The sequence below is a fragment of the Phasianus colchicus genome, chromosome 30, assembly GCF_987193195.1.
Source record: "Phasianus colchicus chromosome 30, bPhaCol1.hap1.1, whole genome shotgun sequence".
In the NCBI taxonomy this organism is placed as follows: Eukaryota; Metazoa; Chordata; class Aves; order Galliformes; family Phasianidae; genus Phasianus; species Phasianus colchicus.
This window is the reverse complement of record NC_143465.1, coordinates 3,175,154-3,186,019: the sequence shown is the minus strand read 5'-3', so window position 1 is coordinate 3,186,019 and position 10,866 is coordinate 3,175,154. Positions and strand designations below refer to the sequence as shown.

General features: G+C 47.0%; 1 protein-coding gene across 1 annotated transcript; it reads left to right on the top strand.

Annotated features, from left to right (window-relative positions):
- The first annotated feature begins 9,073 nt into the window (after window positions 1–9,073).
- On the top strand, window positions 9,074–10,660 carry LOC116239586 (uncharacterized). Its single transcript, XM_090127101.1, has one exon. The coding sequence runs from the start codon at window positions 9,114–9,116 to the stop codon at window positions 10,311–10,313; it is 1,200 nt and encodes a 399-aa protein (XP_089983227.1). The 5' UTR covers window positions 9,074–9,113; the 3' UTR covers window positions 10,314–10,660.
- Window positions 10,661–10,866: the final 206 nt, after the last annotated feature.

Below are 10,866 nucleotides of genomic sequence, written 5' to 3'. Positions count from 1 at the left end.
ATGCCTTTTCATGCAGCACACAGAGAGCTCTCCTGCACCCTGCCTGGCACTGCCAGTTCCTGTTCCCTAGCTCAGCAGTGCAGCATGCTTCGTTTCTTAATCTGACTCAGAATTACGAAGGGTTTGAGGTGTCTAATAAATGCAAATAGGTACCTAGAGGACTTCTCTAACCCTCCTTCTTTCACTGGACTGCAAATTACTATTTTCAGCAAATGCTGCACACAGAATTAAATACGAAACCTCTCTCTGCTTTCACAAGCTAAGTTAATCCTTATCTCCCAGACGCCAGCCCATCTAGCTGAGATGTCTGTTTCAGAACAGGATGGCTCACTTCCTTCTGCCGGTTCCTCTGCATCGGTGTCACAAAGAGCTCGACAATTAATTTCTTTTGCAGCTGATTCCTGGTAGCCGCGCTGGGGTGAAGTGACAGCACCCAATGGGACTGACATCGGGGTCCGCCCTAAATATACCTCTTCATCAACCTTGCTGAACCATTTCTACATTGCTTATAACTCCTGGGTTGTTCAGAGGGCTGCAAGTGAGCTTCTCCTTATCCAAGGCTAGCTTAATTTTTTTGCTTGAGAAATCAAGAAGTAAAATAAATCTAACCAAAATATGAACTGCCCCGGGGTGAATTCAGCATGATCTAGCATCTCACAAAAGATCACTATTCTGCCAGATTTTCTTCCTTAATTTATCATGAAAGCAAACTCCAAATGATATCTCCATCAGGATAACTGCTGCCACATGAGCTCAGTTAGCAACTTTTCAGACCCTCCTGTTTTACCTGCAGGAGCACTGATCCAAGGGTTGCTCCCTGAAGGTCCTGCAGCTCCCACCTGGATAATAATCACAGTATAGGAATGAATACACATTTTATTGCCTTAAAGTCAAGTTGTAGAGCACTGTAAGAGAAAAGGTGAAACACTGCAGCAAGTAAAAACTACAGAACTGTTCAAGTAAATCAGGAGCCCAATGTGATTTAGGATCTGAAAATAGATGTGTGTTGGCCAGTAGTTGGCTTAATGGCTGGGATTTGATACCCTTGTCATCTAGGAGGGATGTAAATAAGACAGCATGATGGCACAAGGGAATAACAGCAAATCGTTGGTGAACTCATGAGTGGAATGAAAAAATTGGAATTGAGCACATCCTTCTAACATCATCTTCAGCGTTTAGGCATTAGGTGCGCTTGGGCCAGTCAGGAGGACTTCCCTCTAAGGATGGTCCATGGAGTTGCGGGTATTAATTAATGTCCCTCGTGTCACGACAGATGTATCAGCAAAAATGTGAGTCTGCCACACCGACCAAGGGGCAGCAGGCAGGGTAGGAGTCAACGCTTTGAACTGCTCGTTGATGCAACGCTAGTTGCCCAATGACAAATCACTCTTTAACTCCAGGGTTAGGTTCGTTCATAATACATAAATATTTAACTGCCTACAAAATCCTCTTATAAAGCAGATTAGGAAATCCACTGCCTATTAACATGTTAAGGGAAAAATAATAATTGGTTTTCCTCACCGTGTCAAATCGGAAATGCTAAAAAAAAAAAAAAAAAAAAAAAACAGACACAGAAGATAAGTATGAACGTGGTTGATTGTCAGCATTGCCAAAGGATGCATAATCTCTTGGACAAGCCCACTGGGAGCATATAAAAGTCCATATCCACTGCTGTTCCTTCATTCAGCTTCACTTCTCAGCGCTCTTCCCTGCTCCTGCAAAGGGTAAGTTGGGTTATATTGAATTATCTAACAGTTGGAATCAGAAATCACACTGGATTTTGGCTGACTGGTTCTGTGTTCAGACCTTACCTTTCTTGTTTTTAATCTGTGACTGGGTACCTTTGGGATCTAGCATGGAGTTAATTCCCAAGCTCCTTGGAAATTGAGGGAGAAACATAACAACTAAATCACTGCTGAGTACCAGTTGTAAATTTCAATCTTCAAATGCCATCAGCAATGTCTTGATTGGAAAATTTCCACCACAGTGGGACTACTCTCGAGTAACCCCAAAAGGACACAGCGTTATCCATTTCAGAGCTAGAATCTCCCACGTGTTACAAAGCAGAGAATGAACTTCCCCAGAATAACCCACAAAAAACACAAGGAAGGATGCAGCAATTTAGAGGGGAGCTGCTGTACCAGCATGACATCTTTCTTTTTCTTCCTACAGCTTTGCCAACACTCCATAAAGATGTGCTCCCGCGGGTCCTCCTGCCACAGCCACGAGACCTCCTGCCATGGCTCCCGTTCCTCCTGCCACGACTCGGAGCCCTCCTGCCATTACACCATCCAGAGGGTCCCTGTGCCCAAGTACACCTACGTGACACCGTGCTGCCCCCCGGTGCAGACCTTCTGCCCCCCAGTGCAGCGTTACTGCCCCCCGGTGCAGCCCTACTGCCCCCCAGTGAAGACTTACTGCCCACCCATCCCCTACTGCCCTCAGTACACCAAGAATATCTGCAAGCTGCCGCCATCATGCCCCAAATACTAGCTGCATGATCCAGCCACACTCCAGCACCACTGGCTCCCTCCTCCTTGGACACCATGGCCATGGGTGGATGACATCCCAGGGTCTCTGCTCTATGCCTCATCGCTGCTGTGCATAATGTGCTCCCCCAGTCATCTTACAAGGATTTGCTCTTTCCAATGACTCGGGAAATGTTCTCTCCATGTATTCAGTGCATAATTATCATTGGGAATCTTTTCATGCCTCGCGTTTCTGTTTCAGACTCATCTGGCTGTGGGAAACAATAAAGCTTACAATTAATTTGACTTGTATTCTCCTTTCATTTCCTTATTCACTTTTCAGGCTCTTGGATTACTCCCTTTACACCATTGTCAGTGTCCAACAACAATTTCTAGGTACATTTGGGGAGAAAAGAGTCACATAAGTAGAGAAAATAAGTTCTCATCTACCAAAGCTCCATGTACATCTCGAGGGCAGAGCACCACAAAGCTTCCCCTCCTGCCACCAACCCATCAGCTATTCTGCAGAGGTTCTTCACCCCACTGTCTTGGAAACAACAAGTAAAAGACTACTGACTGCAAATTGAATGGTAGCTTCTGCGGACATGCAGAACTCGTTCCATGAAAGGGTAATAAATAATTCACAGTTGCTCTTCTTCTCAGTCAATACATGCAAATAATGTACTCCAAGATCAGCTGTTCCACTTGCCCATATCAGTGCTTTCAAATATCTCAGTATCTCTGTACAGCTGAGAAAACAGAAGTCATGAACTTCTCTTCCCCACGCCAGCACTGTTTGTTGCTAACACGTCCTTTGGAATGGAGAAATGGCCAAGCTCCAAGAAGGTCAGTTTTATCTAAGATTCAGGGACATCAGCATAGCACCAATCCCAGCACCGTAATACCCTTTTATTGAGAAATCATCACCCAAATCCTGCTGAATGTATGCAGACGTGTGTCAACACCCACATCACTCAAAAATCGGCATTTCCTCACTCTACGTTGGGCTTTCCTGGTGTACTCCTCTGGAACAACTGCACACAATGGATGTGAACCCTTCAGAGTCATATTATCAGTAGCAGGCCCTGATAATGAAAGATTCAGAAACATCTGTAAGCAGTGGAACTTGAAGAAGCCCCACTGGGAAATCTGTGGAGGAGGTGGAAAGAGTTGAGGGGTTGTCAATGTGATACTGCTGGAGAACAGCAAGAAGAAGGATAGGAGCAGAATAGGTGCAGACAGTGGGAAAGCACCAATTTCATCACCTGGGCAGGCTCTGTTTTGTTCAGTGATGGAATTGCTAGGATAGGTTGTTAGCTGACACCGCAGGTCTTGGAGGTCTTTTCCAGTCTAAATGCTTCCATGATTCCGTGACTTGCATTTGATAATGTCATTTCCTCTTGATGTTAAACAACAGGTAAATTAAAATCCTGAGCTGTCACTTGAACATGGCAGTCTGCCTGCTACAGGAGTCAGCATTTCTGAGCCGTAATGACATTTCTGCCCCTGATGCAATCCCAGGTGCCCAATGGCACGCTAATTAACATCTATCAGATTACTGTCAGTCTGCAGGAAACAGGAAAAATACCACTTCCCAGATCTTCATAGGGAATTTGTTAGGAGTGAAATATGGGAGAGAACATCACGCGTCAAAGAGGAAGGGCTAAGAGTAGGGCAGCAACGACACGTGCCATATTGAGAGCGTGAATAATCCCACTGCCATTGCACAGTGGTGCCTCATGCCCAAGATCACCTTTTGGAGCTGCATAAAAGCCTGCTCAGCCCAGACCTACTCACTTGCCATCCCTTCCTGACTCTTCTCGTGTTGCTGCAGAGGTAAGGATGCTTCTCTTCATTCTGGCTCTGTGTTGCCATATGAAGGCACTGGGGTGGGAAATGGGCTTTGGGAGAGGATGGTGGGGCTCTCTACACTGGATTGAAGGTCTGGGCTTTGTGCAGGAATGGACAAAGCAAGTTAAGAGGGAGAGGGTGAGGCAGAGCTAAGTGGGCACATGGGATAGAGTTGGAAGACACAGAAAGAATTCAATAAAGGAGATCAAGAATAATTTTAATAAGAAAGAAAGGGGTGGTTGAGGGTGGGTGAGAAGCAGCATGGGTGTCTTCTCATCGCCGTGATCTCTTGATCCCAGCAGCTTTGCCAACACTCCATAAAGATGTGCTCCCGTGGATCCTCCTGCCACAGCCACGAGACCTCCTGCCATGGCTCCCGTTCCTCCTGCCACGACTCGGAGCCCTCCTGCCATTACACCATCCAGAGGGTCCCCGTGCCCAAGTACACCTACATGAAGCCATGCTGCCCCCCGGTGCAGACCTTCTGCCCCCCAGTGCAGCGTTACTGCCCTCCAGTGCAGCCCTGCTGCCCTCCAGTGCAACGCTATTGCCCCCCAGTGCAGCCCTGCTGCCCCCCGGTGAAGACCTACTGCCCACCCATCCCTTACTGCCCTCAGTACACCAAGAACATCTGCAAGCTGCCTCCACCGTGCCCCAAGTTCTAACAGGAGGATCCAGCCATGCACCTGGCTCTGCAACGCATGGACACCTTCCTGCTCAATGCACTGACCTCATCCTCAGTGTTCACTGCTTATCAGCCATGCTGCTTCTCCATGAGCAAATGCTTTCAAAGCAGGTGGAGGGCCATGCAATATCAGGGTGCACAACCTCTGGTTCATTATCTGTTTGAGCTCTTTCCAGCAGTTCAATGCACGGTGTTTGCTGCCAGTAGTTTCCTTCTTGCTTTGCTACTCCCATCTTCAGCTAGAAAATAAAAAGTTGCATTTCAGCCATTCTGGAGGTGTTTAGTCACTACTCTGTCCTATTCAATTTGTGGGTTTTGAGCTGTGTTTTAATCACTGGTGGACTTAGCCATAGCGTGAGGAGCACCACTGAGGGGTGAAAGTTGGGGAAATGCTCACAGCACTGCACAGGGGGGCTGCAAGAACTGCACTGGGTTAATTCTGGGTGAAAACTGAGTGTTTGCACTGAGCAGATGCAGTGAGGGTGTAAGAGTTACAGCCAGGGGCTTTCTCTGCCCAGTCACGTTTGCACTCCACATGGGATCTTTAAAGGTGCTGCTATATTTGGAAACAAAACAAAGCAAATCCTGCAGGGACATTAACAGTGCCTTGGAACACCCTCAATTAAACGTTTTCTACAGTGTAAAATGAGCAAAGGTTTCCCATGCATGATTCATCCATCCTGGGGCAAGCAAGGCTGGGTGAGCTGCACACTAAAATCCCCAGTAAATAACCCGTTGGTGCAGAAGTAATTGGAAATAGTTCTCTATAAGTTAGAGAAATTTGTCATTATGGAGGAACAGCCTATTTAAAAGGAAAAGTTGCCAATTGAAGACAGAGGGCAATTAATTACAGAGCTGAATCCTTCTTGTTACCATTAGTAAGAGATGGCTCACTTTCAACTGGTGGGAAATGCATTAAAAAACTCCTTCCCTTCTGCATTCCTCACTTCTCTCCAATCAGGTGTTGGGTCATCAATAATTGGGATGGCTCCAATAAGGTGTTGGGTCAATAACTGGGATGGCTCCAATTGGGTGTTGGCTTTTATTGCTCACGAGTGGTTTTGTCTTCAGGTACATGCATTCACTTTCCTTTCATGCCCCAGGCTTTCAACTTTCTATTCCATGATTAATCACAGCATTTTTTGCTTCCTCCTCCTCTAGTCCCACAAAGGACTCACAGCTCTAACCGGGTTACATTTTCCTCTATGCTTAAGCCTGAAGTTTTGTTAACTTCAGGATGAGAAGTTGCAGACATAACAGCAAACAAGAATGAAAGTTTTGTCAGCTTCATCACCTGCAAAGATCAAGCACTGGGTGGACGTTTTGCATCAATAGGACAAAGAAAAAATAATAATAAAAATCCAAGACCATAAAAATTTGCAAAGGGAAGAAGTTCTCCACGCCTAATGCTTTAGATAGCTTGGAGAAACATTTCTGCTCCACTGCATCAAACAGCGTAATAGCAGATGTCCACAACCAGGATGAACTATTAGCAAAGCCCTGAAGGTTTAATGAGGGAGAATTTACATTAGTTGTTACATGGCAATGATTGCTTCACCGCGTTCATAATTCACAAACAAAATAAACAACACTGCCTTACTCTGAGCATCTTATGTAGGTCTTTGTGTTTGTTCACTAAGCCTAAAAGGTAATGGGGATTTTTATTTTTCAAATCTTTCAGTTTGTAGTGAGGGATTGGGGAATTGTTTTCTGGTCCTCAGACTCTCTGACCGTTCCTTACGGATGGCTTCAGACGCAGCTGCTGTGCTCAGCCAGCTCCAACAGCAGCACTGCTTTCCCAACCTACTAGCATAGAGGGTGAAGCAGTTCATCACACCCATACAAAGCCCCACAGAAATCTGCCTCTCTATCATAAACATCTCTCCTTTCACACTGCTCACTGTCTCCCCATTTGCAACGTCAGGACACCCTCCTGCTTCCCTGCAGCTCACCAGTCCCCTCCTGGCAATCCCCTGGGTTACCCTCGTCTCCTTTCTTATCAGCTGGTGCCTATCTGTATTGCTAATTGGGCTCTAACAATATGCAGTGACCTGGTGCATCTGGGTTGTTAGCATGAAGATAAACAAATTCCATGGGAGGCAAAGCTCACGTTTTAGCACATGTGAAGCTGAACTTGGGAAGAGCTTGGTTGGAGAAAGGGAACTTGGTGGTCCCTTTTATGATGGAAGGCCATGAGCCAAGCCTAGCAGCAGCATCCCAACAGAAAGGGAGTGGAAATGCATGCTCGATGCCATCAGAAGACAAACTGAATATCAGTAGTGACTTCTTCTGTCCTCAGTATCTTCTGTCCTCAGTGATTCTGGGCTTTGCTGTTTTCCAGGGAGCTTAGGAATGCAGAAGGCCTGCATTCTCCCATTTACCTCAGCAGAAATCTTCAATGAAGATGCAGGAGAAGGTGACCTGGGGTCCTTGGGTGCTCCCAGGCACACAGACCCTCATGGCATGAGCAGAGTTTGCCCCGGGGTGACCTCAGCACAAAGCATTTAACATCCAGTCACGGCCCTGGCCCCGTGCCTTCCCCCTGACCGGAGACAAATTGTTAGGCAGACATCAGTTTGGAAACGTCACGATGCTCCATGCATTATGTGAGGCCTTCAGGCCATCATGCAAAATAAATATTAGCACCATTAATGAATAATTGCAATCTGATCATTAGCATTGGCGCTAATGGTGACGGAGAACCGAGCGTAGATGCTCTAAAAATACCTTCTGTAGGTGGATCTTCCCTTACTCAAGGGCATATGGGAATTTGAAAACTGAATAGGAATTTTGCAGATCAAGTCATGTTAAGCATATGCTAAGTATGTAAGATTTCCAGAAAACGTTTGTGTCTTATTTTCATATAAAGATGTAAAAAAGGAATTGGAAAAATATGGACTCTGGTTTGACCCGAACTCAATTCTGCATGATTCCATGATGAATTTGCGTGGTTCTTTCATCTAAAATTTCCGGTACTGGTGACACCAAGGGCATGCATTTTCCCTTATCTTGATTGAGGGATGAGATTTCAAGAGCTTTCTGCTCCACATTTGCTCTTCTGATAAACAGATGCCCCAAAGAACGTCATCAGGCTTTTCTATTTCTGCCTTCATTAACAAAACATGGGGCCATGGAACTACATTTGGTGGAACTCCATGTAAAGAAATAAAAATCATATGAAGGAGTGACTGACACCCAAAAGGCCCCTGCACATCTCTGGAATCCAGCGCTTCTCAATCCGAATTATGATTTGTATGTTAATTTACCACTCAATACCCATTCATCATCTCAGTGCCACAGCACTACCAGATGCAAAATGAGCAGAAACGTGCTTGTTAAGTCGTTCAAGAGCACCACACATTAACTTGACATTAAAAAATTGTAAAAAATTCACAGAATAAATTGATAATAACACAAAATTGAGGGGTTGGTCAAAAATAATGAGGTGAAGACGAAACAGATGCGGGCACATTCAACAAATAAGTATAGGCTTAGTGGGTAGATCACAAATTGCTGTGGGGTACCTCATTTCCGTCAGGGCCATTTTCAGCTAAATAAAAGGTCTCCCCGTCCCTTTGCTCCTCACTCAACTGAATCCCTCAGTTAGCAAGGTAAGCGTTACCTAGAGTTGTCTGCTAACAACGGTTCTCATTTGGCTTTGCTCAAGCAATGAATGGAAATGCTCTTTGATCTACAACTCTGAGGCAGCGACTTTCCCATCCTGCTGGTCTACTGCTTGCTGCAAAAGACTGTTGGTGTGCAGAGCTGAGGCCTTGGGAGTGGAAAAGAAGCTTTTTCGGGATGGGAATTCTGCAAGTGATGTTCATCAGTCAGTATAGGGAAGGTAGCTCCCAGGATAGCTCAAAAGATGCAGAAATATCAGTGGGGTAGTGCCAGGTGGCTCAGTGTAAGTCTCAGTTTTGTGCAGCTCAATACAAATAAATAGGAAGCGATGTGTGATGTGGCTGTCATCCGTGGGGCTAGACAGCAGCATCAGCATGCCAAAATAAAACACATCTCTGAATTTGAAAAGATGGATTGTATCTTAATGTGCATTGTGTTTCAGATCCTCGCTCCTTCCAGCTTGGACTACACTACCAACAAACACCATGTGCCACAGCGTGTGCTGCTCCAGTGGATCCTGCTCTGTTGTGAAGAGCAAGACAGTGTGCTGCAGCCCCTGCCAGAAGACAGTCTGCTGTGATCCGTGCCAGAAGACAGTCTGCTGTGATCCATGCCAGAAGACAGTCTGCTGTGATCCGTGCCAGAAAACTGTCTGCTGTGAGAAGACTGTCTGCTGTGACCCGTGTCAGAAGCCTTGCTGTGACCCGTGCCAGACTTGCTGCGACCCATGCCAGAAGCCTTACTGTGACCCATGCCAGACTTGCTGTGACCCGTGCCAGAAGCCATGCTGTGACCCATGCCAGACCTGCTGTGACCCATGCCAGAAGCCTTGCTGTGACCCGTGCCAGACTTGCTGTGACCCATGCCAAAAGCGATGCTGTGACCCGTGCCAGACTTGCTGTGATCCATGCCAGAAGCCATGCTGTGACCCGTGCCAGACTTGCTGTGATCCATGCCAGAAGCCATGCTGTGACCCGTGCCAGACTTGCTGTGATCCATGCCAGAAGACTGTCTGCTGTGATCCGTGCCAGAAGCCATGCTGTGACCCATGCCAGACTTGCTGTGACCCATGCCAGAAGCCATGCTGTGACCCATGCCAGACTTGCAGTGACCCGTGCCAGAAGCCATGCAGTGACCCGTGCCAGACTTGCTGTGACCCGTGCCAGAAGACTGTCTGCTGTGACCCGTGCCAGACTTGCTGTGACCCATGCCAGAAGCCATGCTGTGACCCATGCCAGACTTGCTGTGACCCGTGCCAGAAGACTGTCTGCTGTGACCCGTGCCAGACTTGCTGTGACCCGTGCCAGAAGCCTTGCTGTGACCCGTGCCAGACTTGCTGTGACCCGTGCCAGAAGCCATGCTGTGACCCGTGCCAGACTTGCTGTGACCCGTGCCAGAAGACTGTCTGCTGTGACCCGTGCCAGAAGACTGTCTGCTGTGACCCATGCCAGCAGTCCGTTTGCTGTGATCCGTGCCAGAAGCCCTGCTACAGCTGCTGTAGCCAGCAGTGCCTGCAGACCTGCTGCCGCCCCTGCTGCTGCTCCGGCCGCCTGTCCTGCTGCTCCTACGTGGTGAAGAAGAAGCCCGTTGTGGTGTGCTGCAGCCCCGTGCAGTACTGCTCCCCGCTGAGGAAGTGCTGCGTGCCCGTCAAGCAGTGCTGCACCACCGTCAAGAAGTGCTACTGAACCTGCCCTGCATAGGAGAAACAGCTCTGCCCACAGCCATCTCTGGTGTGCAAGAAGAACAGGCACGAGGGGATGGAGACCTGACCTTCCTTCTGTTTCACACGACGACGGAGTACATGCCTAGCGATTCTCTTCTAGTTTCCAAAATTAAGCTGTCATCTTCCTTCTTTCACCCTGTCTTTTAATTATCAAAGATCTGCAATGCACTTGGATATGTCACCCATTGCACAAGGCATGAAGATCTTATATATTCATTCTCTTCTTGGTGTATGGGACATGGGAAACATTTTCTGTTAGTGTGGTCATTCTGTATTTTCTCTCTTGACTTGTAGACAATAAAACTTAGCATTAAGCAAAACACAAAATATTTTGTTGCTTGGTTGTTCTTACCTCATTTTTCCTAGAACATGTCCTTGTCCTTGACATGTTCCAAGTCATCATCAGCCTCCTGAGGGCCAACATGTGCTTCAATGGCAAAGCAGAACATTTGGGAAACAACTGCTCAGCCTAGTTTCTCATTGGCGTGAATTGGTCATGTCTAAAGAGGCAGAGC

Coding starts and splice junctions, on each gene's coding strand:
- LOC116239586 (XM_090127101.1), top strand. CDS start 9,114: ATGTGCCACAGCGTGTGCTGCTCCAGTGGATCCTGCTCTGTTGTGAAG.